This window comes from Euleptes europaea, chromosome 15, assembly GCF_029931775.1.
Source record: "Euleptes europaea isolate rEulEur1 chromosome 15, rEulEur1.hap1, whole genome shotgun sequence".
Taxonomy (NCBI): Eukaryota; Metazoa; Chordata; class Lepidosauria; order Squamata; family Sphaerodactylidae; genus Euleptes; species Euleptes europaea.
Genome location: NC_079326.1, coordinates 46,859,693 through 46,878,610, shown reverse-complemented (window position 1 = coordinate 46,878,610; position 18,918 = coordinate 46,859,693). Strand labels below are relative to the sequence as shown.

Sequence of the window (18,918 nt, the reverse complement as noted above, 5' to 3'; positions counted from 1 at the left end):
ACTGCAGCGTAAGCCGCAACTTGTAACTACAGTATTGCGACAGTTACGGTCCACTGCATGTTTGCAGAACATGCGTCACGCACTAAATGTAGAGCCGACATGTGTTTTTTCCAATCAGTCTTTATTTACACCTTTGTGGGTTAAGTGTAAAACTTTTTAAACGGAGGGCCCTGTACTCGTACGGATTCTTTGCCTCGATCGAGTCTGGTCAAAAACACATCTAAGCAACTTCATCGCTCACAACCGCACAGCCATTTCTTGATTTACAGCACATAGTTCGAACTGTTACATAATCACTCAAAAAAGACTCATTGTAAAATGCAGCTCTGCTGAAGGATTTTGTTTCGATATTCTTGTGTACCCGGCAGCAATGTTCCCCTTCGTACATCCTAGGAAAACAGACCCCCTACTTTTTGATTGGGATCTCATTATCATAAGATCCCATGTTAAGAGAATCCCCTCAGCGTCTTGTCTGAATGGTTTATGAAGCTGCAGTTAAGACCGAATCACAAAAGAACTTGTGAGGGGAGAAGAGGTTTAATGTTCCTTCCAGAATCACTTGAGGAACCAAGAACACTCCATTTAAGAAACTGCAGACAAACACGATGGAGCCAGTATTCACTTTGCCAAGCAGATTTTAAATTCGTATTTGAGTTTGGTTAATCATTCTTCTAAGTCAAGTGTGTTTAGCTCTTCTTCTAGTTCCTCCAAGTCCTCGCCGGTAAAAAGATTTTCATCGACCGGAACGGCATCCATTATTCCATTTTCCTGGGCGTCTTCAACATCGCTGGAAGCTTCCAAATCACTTTCCAGCCCGTTCTCCAGTCCACCTCCCGATGCTTCGCTCAGCTTGTTATCTGAAAGTGAAAACAATCCTTTCCATCGTCCATTCTGAAGAACTGGGTCAGGTACTGATTGGGAAGATTTCTCGGCAAACCTAGAGGATGCTACAGGTTTGCAGAAAAATGTGAAATCACCCCACAACACTGTGTGTGTGTGTGTGTGTGTGTGTGTGTGTGAAAAACCCTACTATCATAAAAGCAATGTCTGAGTGGTGAGTGTCTGGTGGCCGTTTGGGGGGATGCTAGAGCGCCCCCAACCAACATTGCCAGGGTTCCAGGCCTTAGGCTTAGTCAGTGCAGCGTGGGGTGGGGGCAGACTAAGAAGAGATAAAAGATAGGGAGGTAAAGCTGGTGGGGACAAAAAGGTAAAAACAAAAAGATGAAGTTGGAGAAGGGGAACAGAAAAATGAGAGGATTAGAATAAGAAAGGTAGGGGGGAAAGAAGGACCAGGGGAGAGGCTGATGGCACTGCCAGGAGAAGGGCAAAGAAGACGAGGAGTGGGAACTGAGATCCCCCTCCAAACGTGAGTCCCTCGTGGGTCCCATTTGTCATTTACTAAAGCAAGCGTGTTGACACTAACTGTAATTGAGAACACAGACTATGCAACTCTAAGTTGCAAATCCGATGGGCTCAGAAAACATGTACTTTCAGAACTGATGACTCAAGACACCAAACAACGATGAGTGCTTACTGTGATCCTAAGCAGCCCTATTTGGAAGCAACGGAAATGGGAGATTTACGCCTCAACACGAGCATGCTGTTTACACAAAGCAGGCCCCACAGAGTTTGAAAGGGCTTCCCAAGCCAGCACCCTTGGTGACGGTTGCTTTATTTTCAAGCAGCGGATTCACAGGAGGACAACCAAGCTAGTACAGAGATATGAAATACAGAGCCTGTGGGGAAATCCAGCCGGTGCAGCAGAGCATTTGTTTTCCCTTTCCCCATCTTTCAGATTTCAATACGAGTGGAAGATAATGGAAGGAGGGCAAGGGAAGAGAAAAAGGCTGGTGAGACTGACATGGCCAAGTGTAAAGTTTCTGTTTCCACTAGAGTTTTTGTGCAGGCATAAATGTGAGCTGAAGACTGTGGTGGCCGTCTGTGCTAAGTCCAATTTTCTGCATCCCCATTCAAGGAAGAACTCGCGCAACCCATTTAACAGGACGACACTAAGCCCATTAATGTTTCTGCCGTGCAAGATCCAAACCATAAAAAATTCTTTTTGTGCTTGGCATAATCTGTATCTCAGGGGGAGTTAGTGGAACAACGCAGGGATTTATACGGATCTGGATGGATCATAATGAATGTTACACCACTCAGTTACGCGTGCCCAAACTCTGCCATGTCTTCTGCACACACAGCTATTTGGAGAAGCACGGCTAAGCAATGAACTTAAGGATTTTGCTTCAATAGAACGGCAGCGTTCGGCAAGCTCTGCTGTGCTTTGGCAGGTGCAAATACTAAGGCAAACAATGTTATGAAGGAGTCTCACACTTTTCTGTAGACCAGGGGTGCCGAATTCATTTGTTACGAGGGCCGGATATGACATAAATGTCACTTAGTCGGGCTGGGCCATGCCTCCCGAGCTCAGACCAGAAGCGGGGGATGGGGGCTGCCTCGCAGGCCGGATAAGGGCTCCCAGGAGCTCTGAGAGCCAGCGTGGTGTAGTGGCTAAGAGCGGTGCTTTGGAGCGGTGGACTCTGATCTGGAGAACCGGGTTTGATTCCCCACTCCTCCACATGAGTGGCGGAGGCTAATCTGGTGAACTGGATTGGTTTCCCCACTCCTACACACGAAGCCAGCTGGTGTGACCTCTAGTCACACTCTCTCAGCCCCACCTACCTCACAGGATGTGTGTTGTGGGGAGGGGAAGGGAAGGTGATTGTAAGCCGCTTTGAGTCTCCCTTAAGTGGTAGAGAAACTCGGCATATAAAAACCAACTCTTCTTCAAGGGGCCAGATCTGGCCCATGGGTCATGTGTTTGACATCTCTGTTCCAAACGCTAAATATCTTTACAAATATCGATTAGCCAAGGGATAGCCTATGTGTGGATCGATAAATCTATGAGGCCAGCCACAGCTAAAACTCAGGGTCCTATTAAACCTGGAGAAACCCCAGGTTTGCAAAATAATTTAGTTTGTTTCAAAAAATATATTGGGGGGGGGGAATACCACCCCCAAACACTGAGCGATGCCAAGACAGGCACAGACATCTGGGGGGACTTGGGGCAGTATTTCGGGTTGCTGCTGAACGCAAAGCGGCACCCAGCATCGAGGCAGTGGTGCCAACTACCAGCACCTTAAAGGTAAGGGGGAGGGGAAAAAGGAGGTCGGAGGGAAAAGCAGAGTCAGAGGCTGGAAATGGAACAAGTGGAAGCAATTGAAGGGGCGGGGGGAGGGGAGAAATCTGACTTCCCCTCTCCTGCAAGACCTTGTAGGCCCCCTATCCTTGTATCACTGTATACTAGTCCTTATTTCAATGAATAGCACCCCCCAAAACCAACCCCCACTCCAAAAATCTTACCATCCTTTTCAGCTGAAGTATACGTGCTGAATCGTTCAAGACTAGCGACAGTAATTCCAGTCTCATCCACAGCTTTTGGAACATAGAGGTTCAAGTCCACATCATTTACGCTCACGAGCTCATCGATCTGTAGACAGAAGGAAGTGAAGAGTATTTTCCCTCCCATGTAACCAGTCTTCCTAATCTGTCTTTTTTTTTTTTTTGCCGTCAAGTCACAACTGACTTATGGCGACCCCTGGTGGGGTTTTCAAGGCAAGAGACTAATGGGAGATGGTTTGCCATTGCCTGCCTCTGCGTTACTACCCTGGTATTCCTTGGTTGTCTCCCATCCAAATACTTGCCAGGGCTGACCCTGCTTAGCTTCTGAGATCTGACGAGATCACAGTAGCCTGGGGCTTGCCAGATTAGTTTAGGCAACTATTTCTTCTCCAAATGCGGTAAATACTACAGCCGACGAAGAACTTGCCATGTAGTGCTGTCCTAGGATGTTACATCAAATTATTTAATTTGGAAGAGTTGGAAGCTTTACCCCTAATGAACCCATATTGGGGAGGGACGGTAGCTCAGTGGTAGAGCATCTGCTTGGCATGCAGAAGGTCCCAGGTTCAATCACTGGCATCTCCAGTTAAAGGTACTAGACAGGTAGGTGATGTGAAAGACCCCTGCCTGAGACCCTGGAGAGCCACTACCAGTATGAGTAGACAATACTGACTTTGATGGACCAAGGGATTGATCCAGTATAAGGCAGCTTCATGTGTTCATGTATGCTATTGGGCTCGAATCTCATTATCCTGAGTAATAATTACCTTGCTTGTAAAGAGAGATATTCTGGGGTTGACACCTGGAAGCTTTACCCCCTAATGAACACATTAGGGGAGGAGCGGTGGCTCAGTGGTAGAGCATCTGCTTGGCATGCAGAAGGTCCCAGGTTCAATCCCCGGCATCTCCAGTTAAAGCGACTAGGCAGGTAGGTGATGTGAAAGACCGCTGCCTGAGACCCTGGAGAGCCACTGCCAGTCTGAGTAGACAACACTGACTTTGATGGACCAAGGGTCTGATCCAGTATAAGGCAGCTTCACGTCTTCATGTGCTCAACTATATCCCTGCAGCTGCTTTACCTCATCTTCGCCAGTGTCTTGAATGTAATGGGTGTCATCCGCCTCTTCATCATCCGCGTCCACAAGCTCTGGCCGGAACTCAAACACTTCACGCCCACTGATCTAGCCATGAAGAAAAAGAGCACGACATGTTGCTAAGAAACATGAAATGCAGACGTCATTCCAAAGGCAAAGTTCAAGATTTTTTGCTACGCTGAAAAGGATTGTTCGCTTCTTATCATCTGCGCCGCAAGTTAACATTACAGAGAAGCAGAACTTACCACCAAAGCTTTGCCAGCCTTGAAGTCAGCTTTCCTTCTTTCCATATCTTGTTCAGCCTTATCAATCTTTTCTTGTCTTTTCCTTTTCTTCCATGCAAGGAAAGACTCTAACGTAATTTTCGTAACATTTGGTCCTAAAGCAGCACGCTGAAAAATACAAAGAAAATACTTGATGGCTCTCAAATCTAACCCAAGTAGGCTTTAAAAATATTTATAATTTTACCGAGGTGTGCTGCAACACTTGTACATTTACCAGGACACACCTGGAACCTACTGTAAGGTTCCCCCGTTCTCCTTTTATTGTTCTCTTTGGAGCCGACAAGGAATTAGTAAGCATGAATTAAAGCCACAATCATACTTGTTCAACCCCACCCCACCCCTAAAATATTCCTTTTCGATTAAACATTTTCAAAGTGCTTGCTCACCAAGACAACTGGTTTTAAGATATTTGACGCAAGCGCTATATTCTGTTTTGAACATGTCGACAGTTAAAACACTCTCTATGGAACACGGGGGCCCCCTGGTGACAGGAATTCAATATTACCTTGTCATTATAACAGAATTTATAACAGAAACTGAAAATCTTAATGTTAAAAAAGTATCCCTAGGGAATTGAAAACAAATGTATTATGTTCTGCTGTGATCCCATAAATCTATTTTAATAATTTAGAAAAGAGCCAGAAATTGCAATGCAAGACAACTATCATTTGCAAAGATGGCCAGACAGCATTAAGGCTCAAGTTCCAAATAAACGAAACTAATCGATCACCACAATCTTTCATGGCAAATAATCTTCCACATTTGTGTGCTCATCCCCACCCCCCGGTGAGTCATGAACCATGTATGGCATTCCACTAACATCTACTGCATTACCTCTTTCTCTATTAGATCTTCTAAAGAAATCTGCTCTTCCTTTTCTTCCTTCTTCTTGTCCTTTTTGAGCACAAAGCCTGGAGGAAGGGCATGGCGGTACATGCAGTTGTCTCCGCCGCCAGGGCAGACCCAAAACCATCCGTACTTGTTGTTTTCGATGGCGTCGAGGAAATACTTGCAGACCTGTCAAAAACATTTATCATCAAATTCTATTTTCCCATCCTGTTTGCTTTCTTTTTAAATATATGGATTTGCAAACCTTTATTTCTAGCCACCCAATACAGATTAAAGCAAGCAGTCTGCGGCTGTATCAACTTAGTCTGACAATCTGCCTTCCCGTGTTTCTAAGTAGTATTAATAAAATGCCCACTGTGCTTTTCATAGCCCTCTAAAAATTCAACTGAGAAACAGCATGGTGTAGTGGTTAAGAGCGGTGGACTCTAATTTGGAGAACAGGGTTTGTTTTCCCGCACCTCCACATGAGTGGCAGACTCTAATCTGGTGAACCGGGTTGGTTTCCCCACTCTTACACATGAAGCCTGCTGGGTGACCTTGGGCTAGTCACAATTCTCTCTGAACTCTCTCAGTCCCACCTACTTCACAAGGTTGTGGGGAGGGAAGGCAATTGCAAGCCGCTTTGAGACTCCTTAAAGATAGAGAAAAGCGGGGTATAAAAACCAACTCTTCTTCTTCTCTTCTTCAATGAAATTTAGAAGCTTGGAATATCACTCCCACCAGAAGGAACCATCACCCATATTAACTGCACATCTGAATAGTCCTTTGAAGGCTTTACCTATTTTTAAAAGGTTGAATGGTACAGTTTGGTGCTGGAAAGTGCCATCAAGTCACAGCTGCCTTATGGCCACCCCGCAGGATTTTCAAGGCAAGAGACATTCAGAGGTGGTTTGCCATTGCCTGCCTCTGCATGGGCTGAGAGTTCTGAGAGAACAGTGACTGGCCCAAGGTCACCGAGAAGGCTTCAGGTGGAGGAGTGGGGAATCGAACCGCTTTTAACCACTACACCGCACTAGCTCTCCTGATAAGTAAAACATGAGCAACACCTACTCTGCAACAAGATTTAATGAAGTGGTCCACATAAACGGGACTAGAGGCTCAATCCGGAGAAGGCTAAATGAACACGATGAAATGAACATAACTCAAAGACTGGACTGCGGATTTAGTTTTCTCATGCCGGCCCTCCCTTTTGCCATACAGATGGAGGGACAGTGTGTACAATGGAAGAGAGGGCTGCATCTCAAGGAAAGTCAGAAGCCTAACAGGTGCATGCAAGACTTTGAGTGGATCCCATTAATTGAGCTGGTTTACAGACGGAGTGCCGCCATGTTCCCCTTCTTGCGGCACTGCCATCAACCCCACCTCACCCCCCAGGCCACCCTGAGAGACAAGAAGAGCTCAGAAAACACAGGATGCAGAATGAGGCTATAGTCAGAAGGGAAAAACTGGCAGAAGTCACTTTCACCTTAATGGTTGCACTAGTCTCAGAAGACAGATCATGATGGGTAGCCGTGTTAGTCTGTCACTAGCAGTAGAAAAGAGTAGGAGTCCAGTAGTGCCTTAAAGACTAACAATTTCTGGCAGGGTATGAGCTTTCATGAGCCACACGAAATTCCTGCCAGAAATTTTGTTAGTCTTTAAGGCACTACTGGACTCCTACTCTAGTCTTGGAAAAGTTTGCATGTGTGTACGTGGGGGAAGGGGGGGACAATATCCTCATCTGGTTGCAGCGACCCTCACTGCATCTCACATTATTCCCAAGAGTCCTCTAAAGCTACATAGTGGCTCGGAAAAGGCTACAGCGGGGCAGAAGAAGTAGCAAAAAAATCCTTTCTGTTAATTTGCTTTATTTGTGGGCTCTATAGAATCAAAGGCATAGAGCGCAACTGGGTTTTGGTGCAAGCCGTAGTTTGCTGGTTCAGATATAACCATCAACTGTGGTTTTCATCAAGAGGAATGATGGATGGAACAAGGGAATTGTGCCACGGTTTAGCATTACACGTCAACCAAGCCAGCAAAGATCTCTCTTTAAATAAATTCAAGGTGGAAATTATATATACAGGACATTATTTAAGACACACTTATAATGATTTCGTAGGATTTTTCTTGTCAGAGCTTCACTTTACACTTCATATATAATCAACTATGATCATTACAACTTATGCTTAAAATACACTAGCTTTAGTCAATATAACTGTAGACTGCTAGGGACTACGCTTGCTGATGTATTGAACTTCTTGAGAATAAAGCATTGTTCAAAACAAGTTTATAGCCTAACACCCCATGAAGAATATTTGCCTAAGACAATTGTATCATCAGGCTTGCTGTAATGTTACATAATCAACTGGCTGCAAATAGGGTTTGTTATTTGTCATTGTGTTTGTATAAGATGTCATTGTTCGAACTATGTCATCTGATTTAAAAATGCACCATATTTTAAATAAAGCTCTAAAAAAGCTGAGCCATTGTAATATTAGCTATTAAGAATGCATGTTAATTTCATCATCGCAGCTTGAGTATGTTGCAAATTATGCACATGAATGCTGTAGGAGCGCCTTACAAGGTTTATAAAATGAGATCGTAAACATACATAAGTTTTATAATCGCATTAAAATCCAACCGACCCAATATAATTTTCCAAATGATTTTAACAAGTTACTGGAACACAATGCAAGAAAAAGGACATACTATTTGCGTTTTGGGTTTTTTCTTTTCGGCCTCACCATGCTTCTTGTTCACCACCTCTTCCAACTTCTTCTCATCCCAGTTATCCATTGTGTCTAGACAGAAGAGAAAAAACTCTCACCAAAACAAAAGGGAAAAAACCCCTCATCCATCTTAATACCCCTACCACATTAAAAGAAAAGTAGAACTGTACTTCTAAGCATTTTGTAGGAAGGCAGTGCAGGACAGATGAAAGCAAATAGGAAAATATATCGGCATGGAAGAACAATAAGAACTCATTTTTGGAAGAAGTTCTATATTATCTTAGAAAGGAGAATTCAGATAATACCACATGACACGAAATGACTTTAGTTGTGTATATTTTATCTTGGGTATCATAAATGCTTTCTAGATTTCTACTTGGGCTACATGAATGGCACTTCCTTTTCTTTCAATTTACTCACCTTTCTTGTGAAGCCATCAGTGGGACACCGAGCTTGTCGAACAGCAAACCTGGACTTTCTTTAAGACTTCTGCAATCCTGAATCTATCTGTCTGATATGGTGCTTCTCAGATTTAACTATTTCACCAGTTGTCGTGGCATGCACATTGCTTTCACGTAGACAATACACAAAAAAGGCACCCTTTCTGGCCACATCCATGATCACCAAGCTGATCGAGCTGCCCAGATCTAATTTAAAGCCTTTGTCACCACCCGGTTGAAAGGGAAGGTACGTAATCTGCGCGCTCCGGTCTTAGACGAACTCTTTTCAGTTCTGTTATATAACTGGGCAGTTAACTCAAGAGTAAAAATTTAAAAATAAACAAAAACAACAACAACAACAGCTTGCCAAAATGTTTTTGCTTTTGAAATAATGCGAGTCTGGGTTCTGTGGCACACCAGCAGAAAGCAGTAGTAGATTTTTCCTGCTTCCTCACAGCTGCTGCCTACGAATCTCAAAAAGGCAATATTAAGAGGTGGGGGGACTTGCTGGATGATAAGAAGAGTTGGTTTTTATATGCTGATTTTCTCTACCTTTTAAGGAGAATCAAACCAGCTTACAATAATTTTTCCTTCCTCTCCCCACAACAGACACCCTGTGAGGTAGGTGAGGCTGAGAGAGCTCTAAGAGAGCTGTGGCTATCCCAAGGTCACCCAGCTGGCTTCATGTGTAAGAGGGGGGAAACAAATCCAGTTCATCAGATTAGCCTCTGCCGCTCATGTGGAGGAGGTGGGAATCAAACCCGAGTCCACTGCTCCAAACCACCGCTTTGAACCACTACACCATGCTGGCTCTCCTGAGTTTTCTGCCTATGGCACTTCTCTTGGTGCTGCCTTTCTGAGGTTCTCAAGAGCGCTGGGGGAAGGGGAATCCATCTCTGCCATCATCTTCCACTGGTGCTGCCCACTCTTTGTGCCATCTGTGACAATTTTTTTTAAATTTTACAGCTGCAGATATTTTCCAGCCTCTCCCGAGGCTGAAAACTAATTCTAGGCCCTCTGTCCTTCTACACGAGAATGCTCCCCAAAACAAGTCTTGCGCTTCTACTGTATCGACATCTGTGCAGGGATGTGCTCGTTCCAAAAAAAAACACATGCATTTTTTTAAAACACTCTTTCCCAAACAGCCCTTACCCTTTTCAAGCTCTTCATCTCGTGCATCAATGTATACACTTCTCTTTTCGCACTTTCTCTCCAAAGACAAGTCGTGAGAGAACTTGCACTTGTCTCCTTTCGTGCACTGCCCTTGCTTGAAGAAAGCACAGACCACAGATTTGGGATCGGCACCTGTAACACAGGTAGTTTTCCTCTGTTATTTTTCCCCCCGTTTCATGCGGAAAGACAACACACACCATGTTTTGAGACACGGAAGGCAAGAAAATAACAAGACCGGCTGCTTACCTTTGCTAATTTTCTGGGCAGCAACTACAGGTTTGAACAGCTCGTTTAGCTCCTGTAACTCTTTCTTCTTGTCGTCTTTTTTTAGTTTCTTGTCAGCATCTGTTACAGCAGCCTGCAAGAAAACCAAGCCGCCAGTGAGGGGGGAAGACACAGCTTGAAAGTGTGTAACTTGCAAACGATGGCATGTTATGCAGGATCTCTGAAACCACCTTTGCGTAAGATAAACCATAGTCCATCCATGGGCAACTGAGAACGATTTGGTGGGCCCACCTCGTGCCTGCTGTGTTCCTGGATCTTTGTCAAAAACGGGAGGCTAGGTAGGCCTTGTTCTGAACAACCAAGACATTTGCTTAGAAATTAAGAGTGCATGCTCAGGAACATTTAACACAGAATAGCTAAGTTCTCTTAACAGTGAAGGCAGCTTTATAAATTGGACACCACATCAGAGTATCATGCCCGCCAAGAAGTTATCTTAATCAAAACACAAACATTGGTAGCCAAAACTAGAATGCCATATAGGTATAATGCTTGGCTGCACATATAAAGAAGTCCATCAGAGTTATGTACAGAATATAAACATAAAGTCTGAAGAATGGTCACAAAGCAATTTTGCAAGGCGAACAACACAGCAAAGACTATCTTCTAGAAGTAATCCGTTTCATCCTGACTTCTTCAGTTCCGTCTGAATTCTGCCATGCACTAACTTAATAACACATGTCACAGTAGCATACAGCTTACATACAATGTTCCAGGTAGCGTGTAGCTTACAAGCAGCTTACAACATGTGTTCCAATAAGCATGTGTTTGTATCACACATGAAGCTGCCTTATACTGAATCAGACCTTTGGTCCATCAAAGTCAGTACTGTCTACTCAGACTGACAGCGACTCTCCAGGGTCTCAGGCAGAGGTCTTTCACATCACCTACCTGCCTAGTCCCTTTAAATGGAGATGCCAGGGACTGAACCTGGGATCTTCTGCATGCCAAGCAGATGCTCTAACGCTGAGCTATGGCCCCTTCTGTACATAACTCTGATGGACTTCTTTATATGTGCAGCTAAACATTATACATATATGGCATTCTAGTTTTGGCTACCTATGTTTGTGTTTTGATTAAGGTTCCTTCTTTAACATAGTGGTTCTTTATTTTGATCGCCAAGAGGTTATGCCATTAAGGACTGGCAAGGCCTGTCGCCAATGTTATAATTAAGTCACATCATCTGCAGCCTGCCCACTCCTAATCTGCGCTGATACATCACGCGATTACATAGCGTGCGCCAAGAGGAAAAACAAGGAAACGTTTGCTTACCTGCCGTGGGTTTTGCTGACCAAATTTCACTTGATGGGTCACAGCCTTGATAAACTTCTGCTGCTTTGCCCCTTTCTTGTTCTTTAAACCAAAGGTTTTGTCCTGTATGGGAAAGGTGTGTAGAAATTACAAGACGATTTGAAGTTATGTGAGACTTTCTTTACTGATAATCTACTTTTAACAACTATCCAGATTTCAGCGGCTGAACAATTTTTCTCACTTATTTTTGTTTCTGAAATAATGTAGTCATCTGATTTTAGAGGTTCTTCCTCAAATAAATGACGCAGCGAAGGGACTTTATGGTCTTTTCTTCCACGTATGTCTTTGTTTACACAGCTTCTTGCAATGTTTGTTAGGTGAGGAAATCTACCAGTTCAGGACAGCTGCACAAATAAGTTACAGGAATGAAAGTAGCAAAACAAAAAGATTTTAGAAGAATTTAAAGATTTGTGGAAACACCAACTCTTAGGATTACTGTTGCTCAAGCATAATCAGAAATAAAAGTGGTGGTTTAAAATGGCAGTAAATTACACACACACCAATTGTTGTCATGTGTCTGTATTCCACACTGGTGCAGTTACTTTCAATTGCCATTTGTGAATGACTGAATGCTGCAATTTACATAGGTGACAGGGGGAAAAAGGCAATAACATAGAAAAAGCCCAATAATGTTGCATCTGTGGGACACAAGCCCTTACAATATTTTTTCATATAATATATAGCCTGAAATAATTCAATTTCTCTTCTGTTTGAAATTTTCTATTAACTATTGTTATGTGTACAGAGGTGTTAACTCTGCTATTCTAGTGCGATGAATTCTTTTATTATTATTTATTCAATTTGTACCTTGCCCTCCCAGGCTAGCCTGATCTCATTAGATCTCAGAAGCTAAGCAGGGTCAGCCCTGGTTAGTACTTGGATGGGAGACCACCAAGGAATACCAGGGTTGCTATGCAGAGGAAGGCCCTGGCAAACCACCTCTGTTAGTCTCTTGCCTTGAAAACCCCATAAAGGGTCACCATAAGTCGGCTGTGACTTGACGGCACTTTACACACACACACTCCCCGGCCACTGCCACATATTCTATCCATATGTCAATACATTTTTCCGTTTGCACAATTTACATTGCTCCAGTATCAAACAGAGTGTGTGCCTCGCCCAAAATGATTTAGTAAACAAGCAAAGCACCTATACTATTTTGTCAGGAACTAGATTTTCTAGACAGCTACTTTCAGAGGAGAGTGAGGGAGTAGGCCAGAGTTTTCCTGTCCTCTCCTCAATAGGTGTGTTAACAAATGAGGTTTCTGGGTGTCAACTAGGGGTGGATAAGCTGCTATCTCCCACAAGCAAGCTATGTTCTTCACCAGAGGTCTTCTCCACGAGGTGCCCACTCTTAAGATGGCCTGTATGGCATCAGTTAGGTCACAGGCTTTTTCCTGTGATAGGTTTACTGGCTGCATTTAGGAAGGTGCGCAGAACACGTCCCTTTTAGGGGGCATCTGGTGGAGAAAGAACCTTTGGGAAAATGCGGCTGTGCTTCTACTTTGCTGATGGACTGTTATGATGATTTGTGTCCTTGCAACTTCCTGTTGCAGTTGTGAGCTGCCTTGAGCCCAAGGACATAAAGTGGGATATAAACATTTTAAATAAAGACATCTCTTATAAGGGCATACTCTCTGGTGGCTGACCCTTAACCTCCACAAAGTCTGGACTTGCAGAGTTTGGCTATGAAAAGGTTGCTGCATAACTCAGCTTTTAAATAAATGAAGTTTATAGGAAGTCTGGCTGGCTGAGAATATAATCAGCTTGCACATCAATAATAAAAGTGACCAATCCACTGCATGTCCACAGTGACTTGCATTCTTGAGCATTCTGAAAGTTATTTATCCGTTGCCAGGTACTAAGCCAGATGTTGCACCATTTGTTAGTTTCCTCTTGTAGAATACACCGATATTTAACACTGGCCCTTAATCTACGACTCATTAGTGCAGAAAACGCGGTGTTTAAATTGATCCTTCTTCCAGCCTGCACAATACAATAATATTTGCAGTTTCTTTAAGCCAAACAAAATGACTTATGAAGAAACAGTATTCTGGGCGACCGTCTGGAAGTTGTCACGTGACCTCCAATCCCACCGGGAGAAGCATTTCTTGAAAGAGGTGATGTCAGACCAATTAAAATTTCACAGTATTTGTCAGCTCCTTTTATTCTCCTCTCTGCAGCAACATTTCCTGGGATTTCTATTTACAGCCTCTGATTTATATATACCTCTCCTGTATGAAACATTCTGCTGCATGGATCTGGAGAAAAGCATTCCTAGATTCTTCAAGCAGCAGTCCTAAACAGACTCACTAGAAAGTAAAGCCCATTAAACTCTATGGAGACTCCTTCTCAGAAAACATGCTTCCGACTCAGTTTCTCTGCTACAAGCCTACACTTGCTGGAGCAAGTCCCAAAGGGTTCAGTGACTTACTGCTGAGTAAATACATATAGGATTGGGCTGCTAATGACATTATATTTGCAATGAGAATTGATCACTTCCGAAGACACAAGCAAAGATCTTCCGCTTGGCAACTTTCTGATTATCAAAGTTAATGATTCTTCAATGGCCAAGATTGAGATATGTTTTTCAGCTGATTAATATTGGAATATATATCAACCCAACAGAAATATTTGTGAAGGCAAGCATGGCAATCCACCTTTAACTTTTGCTACCATCATAATCACTGAGGAACTGATATGTTCTGGTGCTGTAACTACATAATAGGTGCTGTGTTTACAGATCAATAACACTAGTTTAGTATTATCTGAATGCCAGACCGGAAGTAATTTTCGAGAGCCAGCGTGGTGTAGTAGTTAAGAACGGTGGTTTGGAGCGGTGGACTATAATCTGGAGAACTGGGTTTGATTCCCCACTCCTCATGAGTGGTGGACACTAATCTGAAGAACCAGGTTGGTTTCCCCACTCCTCCACATGAAGCCAGCTGGGTGACCTGGGGCTAGTCACAGGTCTCTTAGAGCTCTCTCAGCCCCACCTACCTCTCAGAGTGTCTGTTGTGGGGAGGGGAAGATGATTGGAAGCCAGTTTGATTTTCCCTTAAGTGTTAGAGAACGTTAGTTTTTATATGCCAACTCTTCGTCTTTTTTAAAGGAATACACTAATGGAATGATGTTTTGGTTCAACATCCATTTTTTATTCTCATGCCTAGACTTTCTTGGATTTAGTTCTGTACCCAGTGATCCACAAGATCGAAGCCAATAGAAACCTAATACATCATCCAGTTCAACTAAATTTGTTCATGCATGTATTGTACCAAAACAAACTACCCCCCCCATTTTAAAGGAAACTTCCAGATGGCTAATAGTGTATTTTTAACTGGTCAAGCCTATGCATGCTTACTCAAAATTACTCAGACTTAATATACATGATGTAGTGATGTTAACTAGAGGCACTAGAGATCATATTGCAAATATACGCTGGTTACTGGAGCATACGAGAGAATTTCAGAAGAAAATCAGCTTGTTTCATAGATTACAGCAAAGCTTTTGACTGCGTGGATCATGAAAAGCTATGGCTGGTTTTAAAGGAAATGGGTGTGCCACTACATCTGATTGTTTTAATGTGTAACCTGTACTCTGGACAAGAGGCCACAGTTAGAACAGAATGGTTTCCAATTGGCAAAGGTGTCAGACAAGGATGTATTTTATCTTCCTATCTCTTCAATCTATATGCAGAACATATAATTAGGAAAGCTGGATTAGATTTAGATGAAGGTGGAGTGAAAATTGGAGGGAGGAACATCAATAATTTGAGATATGCTGATGACACTACATTATTGGCAGAAAATAGTGAAGATTTGAAACGACTACTGCTGAAAGTTAAAAGAGAAAGTGCCAAAGCAGGACTACAGCTGAACATCAAGAAAACAAAAGTAATGACTACAGGAGAATTACACAACTTTAAGGTTGACAATGAGGAAATTGAAATTGTTCAAGACTTTCTATTCCTTGGCTCCACCATCAACCAAAAGGGAGACTGCAGCCAAGAAATCAGAAGGAGATTGAGACTGGGAAGGGCAGCCATGAAAGAGCTAGAAAAGATTTTGAAGTGTAAGGATGTGTCACTGGCCACCAAGACTAGATTAATTCATGTCATCGTATTCCCTATTACTATGTATGGGTGTGAAAGCTGGACAGTGAAGAAAGCTGATGGGAAGAAAATAGATTCCTTTGAAATGTGGTGTTGGAGGAGAGTGTTACGGATTCCGTGGACTGCCAAAAAAACAAATCAGTGGGTTATAGATCAAATCAAGCCTGAACTGACCCTAGAAGCTAAAATGACTAAACTGAGGCTATCGTATTTTGGTCACGTCATGAGAGACAAGAGTCACTGGAAAAGACAGTCATGCTAGGAAAAGTTGAGGGCAGCAGGAAAAGAGGAAGACCCAACAAGAGATGGATTGACTCAATAAAGGAAGCCACAGCCTTCAATTTGCAAGATCTGAGCAAGGCTGTCAAAGATAGGACATTTTGGAGGACTTTCATTCATAGGGTCGCCATGAGTCGGAAGTGACTTGACGACACTTAACACACAGTGATGTTAAACACACAAAAAGCATGCCCAGGTTTATATTGGCACAATGCGTTCCTAAAAACGATTGCTCAGAAATAATCCCAACTGAGTTTAGCAGAATTCTTAGATGTGAATAGAACTCCAGTTTAACATAAAAATCTGGTCTCCAGCAAGTAATACTACTGCTGAAGGCTGTTGGAAAACATCACCGTTTGAGCTAGTGTACGAGCTCCTACTAAATACTCAGTGGTAAGGGAAATACACACTAGACTGGGGCATTTTAATCAATTCCTACTTCAAGTACCCCAGAATTAAACTTTGCCCAAATTAAATCCCAATTTCGTTACTTGCCCAGGCTTACGGTCATGCCAGACACCCTCCCCAAAAATTCATTATGACATGCCCTCATTCAGTCCTATTTATTTTCAAGATTTTTTTTACTATAGATGCCACATTCCTTTTAGTGTTTCAATAAGTAGCAAAAAGAGACACCATGGAGAGCATAAACACAATCTATAACACTAAGGCATTTCTACCGGCTAACGACCTAAGATCTAATTCAGTATCGTGTATGGGGAGGACAGCAGGGCAAAGTACAAACCTAGTGCTTCCTAATTCTGCCTTGAACACACTGAACACATGAAGCTGCCTTATACTGAAGCAGACCCTTGGTCCATCAAAGTCAGTATTGTCTACTCAGACCGGCAGTGGCTCTCCAGGGTCTCAGGCAGAGGTCTTTCACATCACCTACTTGCCTGGTCCCTTTAAATGGAGATGCTGGGGATTGAACCTGGGACCTTCTGCATGCCAAGCAGATGCTCTACCACTGAGCCAGAGCCCCTCCCTTGCATGAGGGCATTTGGGGAATGGAACAACTGGCCGGTTTACTTTTGTTCATTGGTCTTTGAATCCAGCTCTGTCTCGGTATTGCAATCCTGTGCTTTTCTGAACCTGGCACCTTCTGCATGCCAAGCAGACGCTCTACCACTGAGCCACAGCCCCTCTCCTAAAGTAGGGGCAGTCCAAATTACAGATGAGAAGAGCTTGAAGTGTTTGGTGAAGTAGTAAACTGGTGCCGGAACTGTACCGCTTCAGCGGAGGCTCAGAACTGAACATGGCTCCATATTAAATTATCCCCCCGAGCATAGAAAACTAGCTTCCGTGAGCCACAGCTCACTTCTGGAGCTGTAGGAAATACTCACAATACTAGTAACAAAAAGTTAAGGGAAAAAAGACTAGCACAACTCACTATATTCAACAATTCGTTAACAACGTGCTAACAGTGAAAAAAAAACCACAAAGTGTACAAGTATATACAGTATTTACAATAATAATCACAAGCCTAATAACAAAGTCCAATCATCAATCCAAGGCAAGTATTCTTCTAATCCAGTGGTTCCCAACCTTTTTTTTGACCAGGGACCACTAGGACTTTTTTGTTCAGTGCAGGGACCCCAAGGTCCAAAATAAAAATTCAGAGAATTTGCAAATAAACTTTTATCATAACTGTTAGTTAAACATTAAACTTAGAATAATATTTGAATATATATATTTTTATAATAGAGAACTTTTAATTGAAAACATTAATTTATTATGGGTTTATAACTTTGTCTCGCGGACCTTAATTTAGTTCTCGCGGACCCCTGGGGGTCCACATACCCCTGGTTGGGAACCAGTGTATCTAATCCAAACGTGGTCGACAATATCAAACAGTAGGCACAAAGTGGTTTCTTCCACTGTTAGCACGTGGTTAATGAATTGTTGAATATAGTGAGTTGTGCTAGCCCTTTTTTCCCTTCACTTCTGGAGCGGATCTGTGCTTCCACGAGACCCCCACATCCCACCTGGAGGCTGGCATCCCTGGCACCCACCCGCCTCTTGCCTGGCACCGCCAGTGCCCAGATGGGCCTTCTCGCCTCCCAAGCCAGATCGGGTCAGGGAGGGCTGGGGGGGGGGGAGGGGGGGCTCAGAAGAGGCAGCCTCGCAAGCTCCCCCTCCCCCCAGCCCCCTTTACCACTCTGACCAGCCGCCCCCCTGGACGCCAGCCAGGCCCCTCTTCCTCAGAGCCGAGACTCACCTCGATGATCTTCTCCTTCTTCTTCTGATCCGCCTTCTTGTTGGCCGCCGCCGCGGGCGGCGGTTTCTTCGGGGCCATTTCAGGGGGGGGGGAGGAGGGCCGGCGTTCAGGGAAGATGGACGGGGGGAGAGAGGGGCCAACACCAATAATAATAGGGAAGAAAGCGCCGCTGAGGCCCAGACAGCGTTAAAGGGGAGGCGCCGCCGGTGTTAAAGGCCGAGCGAGGACCCGGGAAAGGGAGGGAGGGGAATAGAAGCCGGACGAGGGCTTCCCGTTTGCGACAGGCCGTCAGCGACGGAAGCGGCAAAGCATCATGGGAACGGAAGGCGAGGGGGGAAAAAGAGAGAAATCTGTGCGGAATGAGCGCGCACGCGCGGCACTCCCCCTCTCTCCCTTCTTTCCGGGCTCCCGCCCTGCCCTTCGAGGAGGGGCCAGGCTCAGATTAACCCCTCCGCGCTGACGTCACGCCGTTCGAGACGTTATGACAGCAGAGACGGGCGGCGGGGAAAGTGGGCGGGCGCTCCGAGGGCTGAGGCGGGCTTTCATTGGCCAGGGCGGTTCTCCTCCAGGCGCTTCAGGGCAGGAGTGGGGTGGTACGAAGCGGGAAAGCGGCGCCTCTCCTCGGGTGCTTCGCCCGCCCGGCCGAGGGGGGCGCTGCCGCCGCCTGATGGAGGCGGGAGACGCTCTGCGCGGGCTCGTCGCTCTCCTTCTGGCGCTGTCGTTGTTGGCTTCAGGTGTTATTCAGGGTGGGGTGAAAATATATT

At 44.3% G+C, this 18,918-nt stretch overlaps 1 protein-coding gene across 1 annotated transcript; it reads right to left on the bottom strand.

The window, feature by feature from the left end:
- Nucleotides 1-542: 542 nt before the first annotated feature.
- Nucleotides 543-18,242, bottom strand: ZC3H15 (zinc finger CCCH-type containing 15). Its single transcript, XM_056861109.1, has 10 exons — nt 18,155-18,242; nt 11,505-11,606; nt 10,197-10,308; nt 9,930-10,082; nt 8,318-8,409; nt 5,615-5,797; nt 4,742-4,888; nt 4,482-4,583; nt 3,364-3,490; nt 543-857 (listed from the first exon to the last, which is right to left on the bottom strand). The coding sequence occupies exons 1-10, from the start codon at nt 18,230-18,232 to the stop codon at nt 664-666; spliced, it is 1,290 nt and encodes a 429-aa protein (XP_056717087.1). The 5' UTR covers nt 18,233-18,242; the 3' UTR covers nt 543-663.
- Between the last annotated feature and the right edge of the window lie 676 nt (nt 18,243-18,918).